At 42.7% G+C, this 18,709-nt stretch overlaps 1 protein-coding gene and 1 long non-coding RNA gene across 4 annotated transcripts in view; one reads left to right on the plus strand and one right to left on the minus strand.

Moving 5' to 3' along the window:
* The window catches only part of PHACTR1 (phosphatase and actin regulator 1), a 342,596-nt gene that overhangs the window by 286,538 nt on the left and 37,349 nt on the right, over window positions 1–18,709 (minus strand). For all 3 annotated transcript variants that reach the window (XM_065667330.1, XM_065667331.1, XM_065667332.1), the window contains one exon: window positions 16,919–17,065. In XM_065667330.1, the coding sequence (XP_065523402.1) occupies window positions 16,919–17,065 (147 nt within the window). The remainder of the gene's footprint in view (window positions 1–16,918; window positions 17,066–18,709) is intronic.
* Window positions 16,685–18,709, plus strand: part of LOC136008304 (uncharacterized) — an 81,658-nt gene continuing 79,633 nt past the window's right edge. Inside the window, exon 1 of the long non-coding RNA XR_010610046.1 lies at window positions 16,685–17,043. This is a non-coding gene — a long non-coding RNA (uncharacterized LOC136008304). The remainder of the gene's footprint in view (window positions 17,044–18,709) is intronic.

Below are 18,709 nucleotides of genomic sequence, written 5' to 3' on the forward strand. Positions count from 1 at the left end.
TTTTTTTATCATAAATATAGCTTTGGAAAAGCATTAATATTTGGAGGTTATAAGCTCCGAAAGTATGGTTTGAACAGTGAAAAGACTTAAGATGGAACACATTCCATGTTTCAAAGCCTGGGTTTTTCATCAAATCCTTCAGGGACAAAATCATTTGGCCTAGATTCCTGCCTCAACCTTCCAAGTCCTATCCACAAAGCCCACATCCCAGTAGCTATCCTAGTTCAGATCCATGGCAGTGAGCAGAAAAGAAGTGGACAACAAGCCATGACTACCATACTTTGCGCTGATTTTCTTTCAAATTCAGCCAAACAAACATGCTGAAAACACCAAGCCATTAGCACGCTTCCAGAAAAGCATGTAATTAATAAAACTATATGCAGGTTGTTGAACTGGGGAGTAGGGTGGCCTCTTCCATAGGATCTTCAAAGGCCATACATTAAAGCAAGCTCTTTGCCACACTAAGGCTAGAACACAATTTCTAAGTAATGGGTAGCAAGCCCGAATTGAACCATTCACTGAGAGAACGATTCACTGGCTTTGCGTGTATTTCAAATACGCTTCTTGTTCAAAGCTTACTGATTTTTTGACATTATAAGGGTCACATTATTCTAAAATATACAGAAGCCAGGAAAACTGAATCCATCACTACCACTACTGCCTGGTAAGTCTGGTCCAGGAGAATCCAAACCCTGTTCACACTGCTGTACAGGTTTAAGCTTCCAGGCTCTTGATTTGCTCCATGAAATGGACTCACCTGATAGCTGTTACATCTATTTCTCTTGATGCCCTCCACAAATGCAGAAGAACCAATGTTTTAAAGATGTGAATCAGCAATCAAATAATCACCGTGAACTCCAAATGACCAAAATGAAACTATTTCCATGACTTCCATAAACAGAGATTATATTAATCCATTATTTCCTCTGACCTTCCAATGAACATGACCAGTGTTTTCTGCAACGATTAAAGATCTACAACAGTAACAAACCCCTGAATTGTCTGTTCTTTAGACATACAGAGATCAAGAGCTCAGAACTAACTCATTGCATCAGTTCCTCTGTATTAACATCTAACTCAGATCCATCTAATTCAGCAGTGTCTACTAATATCTCAATACGGTCAATTAATCTGCTAGCACTTCTAGGATGAGAAACACTGGAAAGTTTGAGTTTTTCATCTCGCTGGTGCACTAGTGTACTAATACAACAAAGTATGTAGCAAATCAGTGCCTTCATCAGGCCAGAAACTCTCCTTCTAATGTAGAGACCATGAGGTCAGCTGCGAATTACTTTCCAGAGGGCATCAAGAGGACAATAGCTTTTTTTGGAATAACTTTCCCTAGGATATAGTTTTTCCTGGATAGAAATATATGCATTTCTAGGATCTGCCAGACTGGCCATGTATGCTTTGTAGAGGTGCTCTCTGAATGTAGAGAAAAGTACACAGACTTACAAATATCCAGAGACAGTCTTATATTACTGCTCTGAGTGAGTTGCTTCAGATCTGGAAATCTCTGAGAAATGTTTGGCAGACATGGATTTCTTCCCCACAGAGAAACTATGTTTGGGCAGAAACCCCAAGCAGCCCAGCACATCCGGCAACCATAAACCTGTAAAACTCAAGAGATGTTATGAGGCTGTGTGGGTTAGCAGCCCAAGCTGGGTAGAAGAGGCTATGCAAAAACTAATGGCATACTGTGATTAGGGACCTGGGGAACACTCCTGCATTTCTAAAACTGTGTGTGTAACCCAGATATATCCCAGCTGCGTATTGAGGTGCACATCAGACACACACATCTGTGGCCCTGATTTCCAAGAGGCTGGGCTAGCAAAATCAGTTTGACCCAACTAAACTGATTGTGAAGCAGGGAAAGCACAAGGCTCTAAAGAACAGTTACGAGTGAGAGGAGCAGGAACAACTGTTTGAGTTGATGTGGTGAAGTCTCCCCCTTTCTCTCTAATGTCTGTTCCCTGCACTCTTCTGTGCATAAGCACAGCCCAGTTCTGAACACAATACTTTGCAGGATCACAAAGAGTTCTGCAGAGGTGTGCCAGCACCTCACAGTCTGTGCTGTGCCTCCTGAGACAGTGCAAAAGTCCTAATGGGAATGAATATATGAGAACTTCATCTGCCCCACCTCCTGCTAATACTTATATTTGGGACTGGTACTGGTTTACTATCTCTTTTCTGAAGCAAATGCAAAAATAAAGAAGGTTCTGAGATTATTAGAGACTCAGACAAGCTGAAGACATGGGCCCATGTGAACCTCATGAGGTTCAACAAGGCGAAGTGCAAGGTCCTGCACCTGAGCTGGGGTAATGCCTGGTATCAATACAGGCTGAGGGATGAAAGGATTGAGAGTAGCTCTGTAGAGAAAGACCTGGAGGTACTGGTGGATGAAAAGCTGAACATAACCCCACAATGTGCACCTGCAACCCAGAAAGCAAGCCATATCCTGGGCTACATCAAAAGGAACATGGCCAGCAAGCTGAGAGAGGGAATTCTGGTCCTCCCCTCTGTTCTGGTAAGACCACACCTGAAGCACTGCATCCAGCTCTGGAGCCCTCAGCACAGGGAAGACGTGGACCTGTTGGAGCAGGTCCAGAGGAGGGCCAAGGATATGATCATATGGTTTGAGCACCTCTCAGTGAGGAAAGGCTGAGAGAGTTGGGGTTGTTTAGCCTGAAGAACAGAAGGCTTGAGAAGACCTTACTGCAGCCTTTCAGTACATAAAGGGAATTTATGAGAAAGATGGGGACAGACTTTTTAGCAGGGTCTGTTGTGATAAGGGGTAATATTTTTAAACTAAAAGAGGGGAGATTTAGACTAGATATAAGAAAGAACTTTTTTGCACTCAGGGTGATGAAGCACTGGAACACATTGCCCAGAGAGCTGGTAGATGCCCCATCCCTGGAAACATTCAAGGTCAGGTGGATGGGGCTCTGAACAACTTGATCCAGTTGAAGATATCCCCGCTCACTGCATGGAGGGGTTGGACTAGATCACCTTTAAAGGACCCTTCAAACCCGAATGATTCTATGATGATCTCCACAGAGCAGCTTTTCATTTGCAACGTAGAAACAGATTCAGGAAGACACTTCCAATGTTTGATAATGATGAACCTAGATGCATCAGTGCTTTCCTGAACTGGGTCATTCTACAGTCACAATAAACCAAAGCAGGAAGAGGCCAGGGAAGTCAGTATCCAGTAACATTGTGAGACAGCAGTTCCTTTTATGTCATGGCTAATTATAAAATTGTAATAGGCTATGTATGTATTTATTTGAAGAAGGATGCTGTGATAGTGATCTGTCAGAAGCTATGTTACCCGTGTAACAGAAGCTCACTTTGCAGCAAATTTAAATACTAACCACAGTGATCATCACACTAAAGCTCCTGTAAGACATATTTCATTATCTTCCTCAAAGGGCATTTCAAATATGATGCAGCAATTCTACCTCACAGAGAGACTAATTAAATATAGCCATCTAGTTACCGTTGTACCAGTGAACCTTAATTACCCTGCTATCCTTTAAAGGTTGTTTTGGGAGACTTGATAGAGTGTAAAAGTAAGCAGATCTTCAGAAAACTATTTCCTATCCATCAGGGACTAATAGTTGTATTATGTAAGAAGGCCTTTGGACAGACACATAATTTAAATGAAAAGGAAATCAGTCAGACCTATTTTTCTGAACATTTTTCATTTGTTTTCAAGCCACTCTGAACTACCCCAAAACTGCATTAGAGGGAAACTTATTTGCTCATATTTTGTGTCCTTTTCCTAAGGGCAGAGGTAAGAGAAAGAAGCCTGAAAAAAATCACAAAGGCATCACACTTAATTCAGGAGCTACAAAAAAAGGCTTTTAAGGTGAGGTGTGCATTGCAGCAAACACATCGTGGTAAACCTCATTAGATAAATCATGCAAGTGCAGCAACAAGATATTGCAACGACATGAAAAGCTTCCCTGCATGAGATGTATGCTTTATCCTTTGCTCCGAGGCCAAAGAGGTTTCAGGGTACTGTTGAATGAGTAGCTAAAGGGTTGAAAATGAAGCTTTACTGGCTTTTATTGTCACTCTTTTAGCTGATATGAAGAACAATACTGAGAAGCTCTGTTACAAGTAACTGCTAGTTCTCCAGTCTCAAAAGATGACTGTGATGCAGATTTCAGAAGGGAGGGTGAGTCCCTCTGAGACAGTAGCCTCCTTACCACATGGAACTGGCACAGGATTAAGGAAGGGGATTCCTTAGGGATAAGCATCAGAGGGCTCTGTCGGATGAAAGAGTTTAGCACTCAAGGTTTTAGTTTACAGGTGAGAATAAAAACTTTTAAGGACACACATAAATACCTGTGCAGTTCTGCCACAAGGTAGAAGAGATATAGCAAGAAAAAATATCTTAGGCTCAAATAAAACACTGTGCATAGAGATTTATAGAAACTTTCTTGCTAATGTTCTATGGGAAGTAATAAAAGATATTAAATTAAAAATAAAAAAAAAAAAAAAACCACACAAAAAACCCCACAAACCAGTCCTCTAAAATCTGTTAAGCAGAAGAAGAAAAAAAAAAAAAAACAAACCCCAGCACATTCAATTCTAGCTCAGAGGAACATCTTTCTTCAGTCCAACAATATTGTTTTCAGGGAAATAAATACATCTTAATGATTTAATCCACTCTGGCCATTCTCCTCCTCACTCCACAAAAACCAGTTCTTCCCAGAAAATATCTTGTTCCCTTCTAAAATTTGGAGAGGAAAAACTGTTAGCAAATACAATTATTAAACTCACCACGACTGGAGAAAGACACAATACAGGTCGTCTGTCCACCAGTTAAATCCTTTCTTTTTGTATCATTTCTAGGTCTTCTGAGCTTCCTCCTCATGGAGGAAGGAGATGACCTATCCTGGAGTCTTCAGGGCATGCTTCAAGACAGGGGAAGGACAAGAGGGCATATTCTTTTGTTCATTGAATGTACACACTGTGAGCAGCAGCAATAATACACACACCCACAAAATAAAACAAATAGGTGAGGGCACCTTTATATACAGTCCTGGATCTTTTTATAAGATAGCAACACTAGCTAAATCAAAATATGAAAGTTGATTTAAGCTACTGAAAATATCTTCTTCAAGCTCCAACCTACATTTTCTTGCTTAATCCACTTTAAAACTCTGCCTTAAATTCAATGTGAAACTCCAGCAACTCTGGATTTTACTATGGCTAATACTATCACGCTGTCCACTTTCTCAGTATATCCCTCTATCTCTTGCTGACAATAATCTTTTTTCTCTCTGTTACAAGCTTTAATGAAAGCTAAGTGCCTCCTTAGTCACCACACTAATATAGAGCTGATACAATATTTTACTTCAACAGACAGAGGGAAGAAAGAAGTTCAAAAGCAGCATGTAGCTCTGAAAGATAAGCAAGCTGGTCCTACATTTTGCTCCCTCTCAACACTAGGCATTACTTTAAGTTGCAGTTGGCTACAAATATCAGTAAGCATTGCCAAAAGCCAAAGAAAAACATCACCTGAAATAGCTACGATGAAGGATGGAACACCTATCACTGCTTCTGACCAGTTTACCTGTCACTGACTTTGGTAATTGAAAGAACAAGCGCACATCTTTTGGAGCAATCCCTTTGCTGCCCACTTTAAGCCTTTTAAATTCATGCTGGTTAACAGATGGTCCCTGCATGCTCCTAAAGCTGCTGACACATATCACTAGATATATATATGCAGCCACTTAGGTGAGTACCTGCTAAGATCGTGTTTCTGATGCCTAGGGCAGCATTAACCATGAGCAGCTAAGTTTAGTAAGCCCTGCCATGTTTTAATGACATCACATGCCCTCCCTTGCCTTCATTTTGGTGACACTTTCCTCTGGTTGTTTCCTATTATTATGAGGCAGCCTGTCAACAAAAAGCTCTATTCCATCTGTGTAATGAAACTTCCTAACCAAACATTCTTGCCACTCTCCCCTTGGGTCTCCTTTAACACTGACAGAGCTGTTACATGCACTGCTTGCAGAGAGGAAAACTTGCAAGGGCAGTCCCCAAGGTCATTCAGTGATGCTTATCTTGTTTCCTTAAAAAAACCCCACATTATTTATAAATCAATTTGTCCCCAAAATTATTTCAAGCAATCTTATCAAATTTATCTCACAGAATGGTTTGTTCTTCTGAGCTTTGGGATAAGATTAAATTAAAAATTGAGCTTTATTGATTTCTTCAGGCCTTATAATTACAGGCTATTATTTTACTGATTATTAGTTAACCCCAGTTAATTTTTATTATTAGCTTTGAAATGCTCCAAGGTTTTGCCACACTTCTACACTAAGGAAATTAAAATTATCAATTGCTTTCCATTTATCTCTGGATATTTCAACCTAGTTAGTAATTCTGATGATTTTGATACAAAATCCTGAAGTTTTTTGGAAAACCATTCATCACATCAGTGAAATCTTAAAAGAGCCTTGATACGTAGTGTCAATCATGAGGAATGATGAACAGTGATGATAAGGCAAAATTAAATTGTTCATGAAAGGATGAATATGCCAAATTGCTTTAAATATTAACAATGACTACTCATTAGCAGCTTAATGCAGTTCCTAACTTTCCACCTCAGTATTTTCAATAAACCACCTTTATCCACGAGGACCCAAAGAGCACTCACTAAGCAGAGAGCAGGAGTGATCATCACTATGGGGAATAATTGCCTTAAAAATGTGGAAGCACCATGTAGATTGCACAGCTCTTTATCAAAGGTCCTAAGCATACAGAGTGATCATTGAAAGCCATAGGTCCCAGCTTACAGCTTTAAATGCTGGTGTGGCAACTCTCCCAGGCTAGTAGAGACAGCCTTTGAGAAGCCACAGGTCATATTGCTGCTGCCAGCACAAGTAGCGCAGATACACACAGGAGAATGGGAAAGGCAACATGAAAAGAGAGACACCACCACCAACAAAACCCCACAGAAGGCAGAAGTTGAGAGCATTGCATGAGATATTCAACTACAGACCTCTCCACCAGCAGTCTGCACAACCTTCACATACCTATGTGCTCCTACAACTGAGGCTGAGCACAAGGAAGAGCCATGCTGCTCCAAATGTCAGAGATACATTAAGCATAACCACATCAAGGTCTCTCTGTATTTGTTTCTAGCACTTCTAGCACTATTACAAGGATTCAGATAATTATGCAGAAGGAAAAAAGTTATATATGAAAACTGTACTATCACGATCTCAGCAAGGAGAACAAAGGACCATTACAGATGTCAGATGGCAGTAATCTCTTTCTCAAGGAATACTGCAGTATAACTATTAATCTCTCATTTCACCCAACTGGGGGCATGTTTTACGTTCTCAAAGAGATTTCTACGGCTTAGTGCAAACCTGTAGCAAAATGGGACTAGCCTCTTTTAGCTCAATGCTGTTTCCAATGGCTTAACACTGTTGTAAAACCTGACTGACTTTGGTTTTTTGACTGACTGAGGTAACAGAAGAACATTTTTCCCCAAGGACAGGTACCCCAGTTAGTTCTCAAATCAAACCACCAGTAGATTCCTTACCATTTTATCCACTGAACAGAAATAAGGACACGCAGGTATGCAAGGGCCACATTCAAAATGGCTCATTCCCAGTTTGGGGCAGCAAGCTTTCATCAGGCTTCAACTATTTCCAACACCCCAACAAAGAATTAGATTTAGCTTGATGAAATTTCTCTTTCATTTCAATAATGCATCAAGTATTTAATTCGCTTATAAACTATTAACCAGGTGTCTGTTTGCCCAAGGACTGTAAGCACTAACCATAAAAATTATATTGTACCATAAATTATGCATAGCAAGGATTTCTGATTAACCAAAACATGTGCTGCAGTTGTTATCCATCATAGTTAAAATGGCATGTGTCCATACAGTACACAAGCATGCAAACGCTTGTCACATACTTCCTTATCTTACATATTTAGTAACCAGAATGAAACCACAGTGAGTCTGGAGTGCAGAAGAAACATGGGCATTTAATTTTTCAACTCTATCTCCCTGTTTTCTTGCTGAATTTGCTACTCATTCGAAATCTTTTTTGGACAACATCTTCATTTTGCTTCTTACAGATTGAATTGTAATTTCAAGATATGAAAATTAATATAAAGTCTGCAGTAAAGTCAATAATTATCTTCTTTCAAATATTCAGTAACATTGGCTCCACAAAACCTACAGAACCTCTGTACTGAGAGTCAAGCAACAGCCTCAGCACATCAGTATAAAACAAGACCATCAAGCATTCTAAATGAAGGCAACAGAATTACATGATTATAAATGGTTATTGCATGATTATGAATTATTTTTACCCTAAAAGATTCTGAAGAAGACATTTCTGATGACTATATCAACAAACTGTATTACCATGTAAAATACATTAATATAATTAAAACGTTAGAAGTGACACTTTTTGCACCTTATCTGCTAGAGATACATTGTCACGAATATTTGTCACCAAGAAAGCGTGAGTGCAGCCAAGTTTTATTTTGCCACGCAAGTACAATATTCCACAGATTCTATGGTTTAAAGTCTAAGCAAAAAATTCAACTGCTATTAAGACAGTATTTCATTAGCACTGACATTTTATATTATCTGAAAACAGAGAACCCAGGACATTCTTTGTGCACTAATGACTTTTGTCATGCTGCAAAAACTCACAAACTTTAAGACTTATTCTGAAGGCACTTACATGCCTAGCTGTGAGCATTACTGTGAGCAGTCCCAGTGAAACCAATTAGATGACTCAGAGTAATTAAGCATTAAAACTAATTATACCTGTTACTGAGAATTAGGCCCATTCTTTTTACTAGATTTTACAGCTAATAATTCTGAACAGGGTTGCCAGTTATAACTATTTTATCTGAAGTTTTGGAAAAAATTATTTTCCTTAAAGACCAAGTTCCAATAAGAAAACTGTTGTTCCTGACAAAACAAAAGAAATAAAAGGATTTTTTGGTGAGGCACTGGAATGGGCTGCCCAGGGAAATTGTGAATGCTCCATCCCTGGCAGTGTTCAAGGCCAGGTTGGACAGAGCCTTGGGTGAGATGGTTTAGTGTAAGATGTCCCTGCCCATGGCAGGGGAGTTGGAACTGGATGATCTTAAGGTCCTTTCCAACCCTAACTATTCTATGATTCTATGATTGTGCAGGAATAAATTCAGTTGTGCTAACCCAACAGGCTCATCAAGCAAAAGATGATAAAGATTATAAAGATGATCAACCAAAAGACAAATACAGAGATAACTTCTTACTTACATCAATTTTCTTGAAGCATCAGGTTAGCAACAAAACACTACAGCACCCTTAAAATTACACATACTGCAGACAGCTGTAAGAGGCATCAGGTCTGCATATTCTGACCCCAAGGCAAACATGTACCTTCCTTCCTTATATCTCCTGTCACGGTTGTTCCACAGCAATGTTGGTGACACCGACTGCATGGGTACCAGCTCCCCTCCAGCACAGCGAAGTGATATACATGTGCAGTGACACAAAAATGGTTAAAACAGCAAAGCTTTTATTTTTTTATTTTTTTATTTTTAGCCAATTCCAACATACTCAGCATTCAGAGCAATGGATCTTGTATCATCTCCCTCTTGCCAGTTCTATCATTTTGACTAACTCTGCTTCATTTTGACCAACTATGCCTTTCCCTTCAAATTGTCCCTTATTTGCTAACTAAAGCCTGCATCAACAATTCCTTTTGGATGACATCTAATGAAACAGAGGCATCGCTCCCTTTTACAGGACCTGGAGAACCTGTAAACTTACACCCATCTGGCACTAGCAGAGGGTCACAGTCTTAAACCAAAGGTCTCCAAAGCCAAATACAAGAGTTAAAACTTCAGTTGATGTTAAGACCTCAACCCTCAAAATGGACTGTTTACCTGTCATATACAATGTTGATAGACAGGTGCTTTCAGTCACTCCACTCACCCCTGGTAAGGACCAGTCATCTCAAATGGTGTATTTTTGCCACACGTATTTTTGTGGGTAGCGTTCAGTTTGGAGCCTCTCTTTTCCTGGTGTGTGCACTCATGCTCCTGTGGTTGGAAAACAGCCTCAAAATAAGTGACAAGCACACATCTGATCTCTAGCTATACTCTGAATTAAGCAGCATTAAGACTAACAATCATCATTCAATTACAGTGAAGGTGCAAGTTTTGGTAATGCAAAGCCTCATGCTAAAAGAGGCCAGTTCTTCACTCCCTTTTATAAAGCTATTAAGAGATGCTTTCCCAAAACCAGTGATTTGGCTTCCTAAGTATGAGAGGATCTCCATGACAATAATGTGAGACAGTGATTAGAGCAGATAGAGGAAGTGGAATTTTTCCAACAAAGCATTTTTACTAATCTTTCTCCAGAAAGAAATAAAATATTAGAAAATATTAGAAAGCCTACTACTGCATATTTCTCTCTCCCCTCATTCTCCTGAGCCCAATCTTTTCTACCTGAAATCTTAAAGCCACCATAATTTGAAAGTATGTTTAAAAACACAAATATGCCCTTCAGATTACCCCTTCAACATCATTTTTAATCTGTGTGCTCAATAAATCCAAAGTAGTTTAAATTCTTATATCTTTTTAGGGATTATTTATTCTAATCAGGAAACCATGCAGAATGTTTTATTATGGATATACACAGACATATGCTGGCTAAATAGGAAAGAAAAAACATAGTGCCAAATGTGATAACATTTCAAATTACTTCAGAGATGATTAACTGGGTTAGTGTACTAAATCTTATGTACAGATGACCAGAGGCAAACTCAGAAACTTCAAAACAAACTTCTGAATCAATTGATGGGGTTTAGTAAGAATTAAAAATGGATATGATGGAGACTTCCTGCAGAAAATCCAGTCATTTTGCTTTATTTTCAGCTATTTGGCATTTACCCATCTCAGTGAGCTGTATATATATTCTTTCTTATTTTACACAGCGATAAAATAAAGTTCACAACTTCCTCCTTGATCACTGCAGAAAAATATATCATATCCTTCTAGCCAAATCAACGTGTATGAGACTGATACGACATTATCTTTCCATTAGAAAGGAAATCACACATCATTTTACTCTCTGAGAAGTATTCAGCACAGCTCTAAAGCTATATAATGGAATGAATACAGTGATACAAACAGTAACAGTAAGGCAGCCTACCATGAAGGCTTTAAGAAATGCTAGGGTCCAAAGACTGTGGAAGCTACCAGGACACTGAAAATGGAAGTGTCTTTTGATTTCAACTTATGCCCAGTTCAGACCAGTGAAGTTCCTGTGTATAAAACCAACAGCCACCCTTTGTGTCCTGGCTTTCCCCCACCAGCTCAGTATCAGAGAAACAGCCAACTATGAACATTTCCCAGCTCACTAACATTTGTCTCAGCCATTCAGCAGTTTCTGCCAGCATCCTCCTCCCTCTTTACATCCTGTGAATTAATTCTGCTTGCAGCAGCACTAGCACAGGCTGCCATGGCTTTTTTTCCTCCCCCCAATGTGAGTTATTCATCACTGCTTAAGAACAGTAAAAGGTACCAAGTTCACTTGCCTTGCCAGACAGAAGACCTTTCTTCTCTATACATGGCAAAATTGTGCAGAGCCACTCAGCCCTTTCCCTCTCAGCTTTGCTTTCCCAGAACACATTCCAGGAGAACATGTGGCTCCATACCACATAGAGATAAAATTTCATCATTGAAGGGAAGCAGAGATGTATATTTCTACAATCTGGCTCAGATTCCTGGCTGAACTCAACAAATGACTTACATCACTTGAGAATCCAGCCACTTCAGTGAGATGACTGACTGATTTCAGTATACTTAAAATCTGTGCTGTGGTTCATGGCCGAGAGAGACAGCTGGGCTCCATAGCCAGCACAGCCTGCACCATCCCTATCGGGTCTGCTCTACTGCTGCTCCTCTCTCGCCAACTTCGGAGCCCAGCCCATGCGCTCTTCTGGCCACCGGCTTCCATTCAGTTGCACCACTGGTACATGTTTTTAAATCGGGGTGGGTAACATACATTCTCATTCAAAAACTCCCCTTCCCTCATTCAACAGCATGGAAGCAAAACACATTCTTCCTGAAGGAACATCCCCTCTCTGCTACAGTACTGCTACTGCTAGCTGCTAGTACAGCTACTGCAGTAATTTTGACCTCACATCTCCAAGATGCTGCTTGCTTTCTCCCTGGGTCTCCAATCCCATGTTAAATTCTAAGTAGACAATCAGACTTGTGCAAATGAAGACTGAACTTTAGTGATCTCCCTGAACGATCTCAGGAAGGTCTCATGGCAGCTGAGATAAAGACAACTTCTTGCACCACTATACAAGAAGTCAGTCTGCTGAATCAACTTTGCAAAGGATTGCAGTACAAAGCTTACTCCTTTTTGGCTAGGAAGAAGTATCTGTCTGTAGGTATCAGTCTGTATACAGAAGTAGCTTCAACAGTGACTGGCTCTTGAAGAGCTAAAAGAGAACCTGATCAGATCAACTGAGTGTGGTAGTCCCTTCTCCCCTAACAAACATTGATAACATTCTGGCAGGGATTCCCCAAGCAGCCACATGAAGAGGGAGGCAGAAGAAAAGCTCACACATCTTGGATCATTTAGTGAGAGTGTTAAGTGATCTACTTTCTTATCAGCCATCACTTCTGTTCACAGAATCACAGAATCACAGAATCCCAAGGGTTGGAAGGGACCTAAAAAGATCATCTAGTCCAACCCCCCTGCAAGAGCAGGGTAACCTACAGTACATCACACAGGAACTTGTCCAGGCGGGCCTTGAATATCTCCAGTGTAGGAGACTCCACGTTCGCTTACCAATCTATCTTGGAAGCCATCTACCATGCACTGCCATTTTAGAAGTGTAATATTTTGCAACGGAAAGAATAGAAATTTGTCAAAACCTGTAAGAGGTCAACACCTGTAAAAAACTCTTCAACTTGTCAGCTGGTGCAGGACCAGGAAAGAGATTATGCTATTGGACAACTGTCACAGATGGAGGCCCAAGTTTTCAGAAGTAATTTGGGATTAGCTTTTAGATGCCTGAATCAGAAAGTTAGAAATAGCATTTGAAAACTGCTTTTAATAAGATGTGTATGAAAAGCCAAGACATGAAGCCAAGCCAGATTGCTAATCAGAATACAGAAAACAAAAGATCACTATCTGAAAGTGAGAGCACATTCCACATTCCTCTAGTGTCACATTGGAGGAAGTCTCTCAGAAAATTAAAAAATTAATTTATGTACGTGGACTTATTCGGTATCAACTATGCAAAAGAATTCATATCTATCTACAGTTTTATGATGTTATGTAGCTACATTAATTTTGGCAGAAGAGGTAATTTAAATCCTTTGGGAAACATTACCCTCTTGATATATGCACATAACTCATATTAATAGGATTTGCATACGTATAACAGCAGGCAGAATAACCCTGAGTTTGGAAAACAGCTTTGTATTTTAATCATTTTGGGAACACCAGCAAAAAACCCATACCAGGGACAACTAATTGAACACCATTTGTTAACTCATGCTAGGTAATAAACGTGAGTTAATTGATCAATATTTAAACCCAAACACAATAAACAAGTATATTTTGGAAAATCAAACAAAGTAAAACTGTTAATATAATCAGAAGAGATGGACAGGTAGAAGGTGCACTGTTAATCACTTATAAATTGTGGCTTTTCACAATCCAGACCAAATCTTTGGTATACCCAAATTGCATAATTGACTCTGTGTATGCAGTCTCCCAGCTGTTCAACAATACAGATAACAGCAGTAATGGTATAATTATAACTTACAGCTGAAGTAGATAAAAACCTGATAGTTCTTAACTAGTAGTTGCAATTAAGAGTGGAGAAGAGCACCATTCATTGCAACTGCTTATGTTTCATTAATAAAAGTGGATTTTAAAGTCCCAATACAGCAGAGCAGCTGCATGCTGCACCCAAGCCCTGACCCTGTCCTGACAGAAGACCATGACCAAGGAACCCAGCTTGATTTGTGGCAGCTGTAGGAAAAACAGCTCTGTAAGCACTGGTTTAGCAGCAGCTGTAGCTATGGAATGCACTAAATAGAAAGCCAGCAATAAGCATATAAGAGGTTATTGCCTCCACCCCAAGTGGCACTTTACTTTCAACTGCATCAGTGGGTTGAAGAGACAGCTTTATCATAGAATCACAGAATACCAGGATGGAAGGGACCTCAACGGTCAGCTGGTCCAACTTTTCTAGGCAAAGCATGACCTAGATTAGATGTCCCAGCACCCTGTCCAGCCAAATCTTAAGTGTCCAGTGTTGGGGAGCATTACTTCCTTTCTATCAGCTTCCTCTTGCACAGGCACAGAAATTACACACACTCCTGCGCACACATGTGCACTGCCAGCCGACGGACAGAGAGCGGGAACACCACAAGGCGGGGCACGCAGTTTCTACCTCCGGCAGAAAGCCAAGGCACCGCGGCCGGGCCCCGGAGGGCCGGCCGGCCCTTCAGCACCAGGGGCAGTGGACAGCGGCCGCTCGGCCTGGTCCTCCGCCGCCGCAGGGCAGGAGAACTGGCCACGCCGCCGGCTGGACCGGCAGCACCCCAGGGACATGTGGGGACACCCATCATGTCACGTCAGTAAAGTCATCAATAGCGGCAATGCGCCAGAAAACCTGCTCACTTTAGAATCAGTTGGGATTTTTTCCACACATACCCCACAGAAACAAATTCACTAGCACTGCACCACATGAGTAAGTTTCAAAAGCAAACCCTGCACCACGAAGCTTCATCAAGTATGAGCAAAAGTGGCCAAACAAATTTTCTAACAGACATTCTCTTGGAATAGGGAGTTCTCAAGCCCAGGCTGCTTGGTTTGTGCTTTCTAAGCAAACATAGAGTAAAACCAACAGCTCAGAAATGAAGTGGGTACCAGTGGCACATTTCTCTTGCTTTTGGCTTGCTCACTCAATACTGGTTGCTAAGCAATTTATTATTTTTGTTTTTGAGCTCAAAAGTACTCACTGCCAGATAGATTAATGAAAACACACACTTGCAGTACTTACAACGTTCTTCATTTATATTTCTTGATACACCAGTACTGTTTCTTTCACTTATTTCTTTTAAAGGAATTCCATTCCCAGGTTTGAAAGTAAAGAGAGACAAGGGGAGGGGAGGAACAGAAAGAAGCTAAGTGTAATTATCAAGTTTTTCAGTGGATTTCAGGAAAGAGGCACCCAGAGGCTTGCATATCCTCTGGGACTTGTAGCAAAGACAGCATGTCTAGCTCAGCATAGAGATGTGAGGCACTAGGTGACCCGAAGGTGCCTTGTTCTTAACTGGTTTATCTATTTATAACTACATGACATAACACTACCTATGACAGCACAAGTCAGCGCAGGGTTATTTCAGCAGTCAACCATATACAACCTCTGTTTATTTACACCTTACGCACAGTGACGCACTTTCCATTTTCACACTCAGTTCTTTAAAAACTTGGCATCTGGCACTGTCTTCCAACCCGTGCCCTGAAACGCCACTCAACTTACCTACGGCTTGGTAATTTTTAAGAAATCATGATGTGAAAGAAATAATGACCCACCACACGATGTAATCAACTGCTCCATCAATGGTAAAACCGAACTGCATATTAGCCATTACCAAGGGTGTAATTACAGCAGGGATAACGGGAGGGGGATGGGAATCAGCTCCATCCCCAAACAGAGGATAGAACACATCTCTGCCATCTCCAACTTTCTGTCAGCTGAAAGGGGGAAGGATAGATGGGGGAGACTGCAGCACAGCAAGCAACAACTCTGAGGCAGCTCTTTTCCCGTCACAGCTGGCAGTGAGCTGACAGGCTCAGCATCAAAGACTGTTACACAGTTGGGTCATTTTGTGCACTGCTGCTGCTGCTCGGACATGCAGTAGAGCTTCCTAGCCACAGATTCTCCCTCACACGCACAACCCCCTTCAAACAGAGGAAGTCTGGTTTGGTGCAAAGAACCAACATAAAGAACTTTCTTTTCCTTTGTTTTTGAGAGCAAGTAACCTCTGATGTAGTTTACTGTTGACAGAGCCCCTAAGGAAAGAAAAGGTCGGGAAAAGAGAGAAAACCACAGGCCTATTAAGAAAGAAACAGGATAGTCAACCACGTGCAGGATGAACTGAAGTGGACAGCTGAAATCTCCAGGGAACAATGAGAAAGAGGTGGCAGAGAGGAAGGAGCAGGAGTGGAGAAGGGGGGTGGAAAGGTCAGGTAGATACTTAAAGGAGGCTTATCCCAATACCAGGCAAGCAAAGGTGAAAGTAGGGAGCTGGAGGTGTGCTGGTAGAAAGCATCGGGCTGTACACCCATGGAGAGTCACAAAAAGTGATGCTGAGGCAACAGGGGACCTCATGAGACAGAAAAAGTGGACAACGCAGGTGCAAGTTTCTTGCACTTTTGTGGCACAAACCCGTGAGGGAAGAAGGCAAAGAGTGAGAGGGCAAAAAACTAGCAAAACGCTAATGGCAGCATCTCCAGGAGGGATGTCAAAGGAACCTGGTGAGGAGGGACAGATCAGGAGTCTTCCGGGGAAGTGGTAGCCCGCTCTGCGGGCTGACGGGATGGAGCGTTAGGAGAGAGGTGGCTTTGATGGCCCGAATAGCGAACGGAAGTGGGAGCCAGCGGGGAAAGGGGAGCCCGGGGAGGTGCAAAGAAGCGGGCACCAGGAGAGGGCCGGGCGGCGGAGCCCGGTGAGCCTGCCGGCGCTGGCGGGGGAGGAGGCCGCTGCGCCGGGGGCGGCCCCTTCCCTCCTGCCCCTCCGCCGCGGGGCAGCCGCCGCCGGTCCGCGGGAGGCTGTGAGTGAGGCAGGCAGCCCCCCCGCGCCGTGCCGGGCTGTGCCGGGCCATCCCTCACCTGTGTCGAGGTTGAAGGAGATGCGGGCCTCGGCGAGGTAGGGGGTGTCGCTCTTGGAGCGGACGCGGCGGATGGGTCTGCGGTCGATGTCCTCCTCAGAAGATGCCGCCATTAATGTGGGCACGGTGAGCAGCGTGGCACGGCGAGCTGGCGAGGGCGAGCGGCCGTGTGGGGTGGCCGGGCGAGAAGAGGGCAGGCGGGGAGGTACGAGGGAGAGAGGCGCGGGGAGGGGGAGGGGAGGATGGGGAAGGAGAGAGGGAAAGGGAGAAAGGAGCGCAGGGAGGGAGGGAGAGAGACAGGGAAAACCCGTCAAGGATCTCCGGACGGGAGCGGCCGCGGCGGCCCTGCCCGCTGCCCCTGACCCTCCCCACCTGCAGCGCCTCCGCCGGCCGAGCCCCGCCAGCGGCCGCTCGCCTCAGGGTGGCGACCTTCGCTCCGGTGAGCCGGAGCGGTGTGTGCCAGCCCATAGCCCGGGGGGAGGCTAGGGCCAGGGTCGCTGCTGAGGGGTCACCCCCACCCCGGCTGAGGTGGTTGCATGCCCCCAGGGCAGGTTCCCAGCTGAGGTGACAGCTGCCCCCACCAAGCACCGTGGCCTGGTTGAGATGCCACATGCCACCAACATGGCCTGGCTGTCGGAGATGGCACCTCCCGCCACAGTCTTGGGCACCCTGAAACGCTCTCCTCTAGGCTAGGAGACACAAAACTCAAAGCCAGGCTGGATCGAGACGTGGTGGAAAGCCTGAGGGCTCATTCCTTCACTTCCTCCTTGTCTTCCCTTGGGCAAACCCATTAAGTAAACCAAAATGGTTCGCCAGGCCAAGCACTTTAAAATGCCAGGGGGAGTGAGGGACCTACCCTCAATGTTTAGCACTGGCCATCATTTAGAGCTTGGGACTCATACACACAAGTTATTCTGTCAGGTCTTTGAGAAAAAAGAAACCAGCATGACCATACAAAAATATCAGTGAATCCATTCTCCAGCTGCAAAGTGGGAACAATGTTTTGTTGCTTCTGCCCTGTTCCGTCTTCTCTGTTTAGTAATCAGCAATTTATGTAGAAGTTCTACTCTGTGGCTGTGGGCTGCCTGCCATGTTAGGACACAAGTTTCAGTTGGGACTTCTAGATGTTGGTGTAGTACAAATAATTGAAAATGCTATTAAAGAAACAAAAAAAGCGTAGCACAAAAGTACTACACAAAGTGAGAGTTAAACAATTAAAGTGTGTGCCAGGGAGTGCATTGGTTCATCCCATTTAACACAGATTTTTTAAAGAAACTCCAGTCCACTTAAAGTCATTAAGTTGTCAGTACTTCCAAAATCTATTGTTTTGGTCAACCTCAGTGAGAAAAAGGACCAGGGAATGTGAGGGCTCAGTAACTGAAGGCAATGATAGTAGCATTAGCTGACCTGAATTTTGGGTGACAGCTGTGTTAGTCTTTCCTGTAGAATCAAGAGTTTCTGTCACACTTTTGCAAATTGAACCTATAGAGGTTTTGGGATGTGCTGAATGTTCTTCCATGGTCATGATGTTGGGTTCAGCTGGTCTGCTGTTAGTTCTAATCCCTTCATAACTGTTCACAAGAACTTTCATGGGTTTGGATGCCAGGAGTGGATAAGTTACATTTTTATCTTGTTTGCAAAGCCATTCTCTTTTGCTCTGACCTCACAGGCTCACCCTAGCTAAAAGAGGGAAAAATAGTTAGTACTTGCAGGAGAATTTTGAAAAGGATCCCTGTTCATACATATGCAGGTGCTTGTAGTTAGACAGCAGTGACATCCTTGGATTTCTGGT

This window comes from Lathamus discolor, chromosome 2 (genome assembly GCF_037157495.1).
Source record: "Lathamus discolor isolate bLatDis1 chromosome 2, bLatDis1.hap1, whole genome shotgun sequence".
In the NCBI taxonomy this organism is placed as follows: domain Eukaryota; kingdom Metazoa; phylum Chordata; class Aves; order Psittaciformes; family Psittacidae; genus Lathamus; species Lathamus discolor.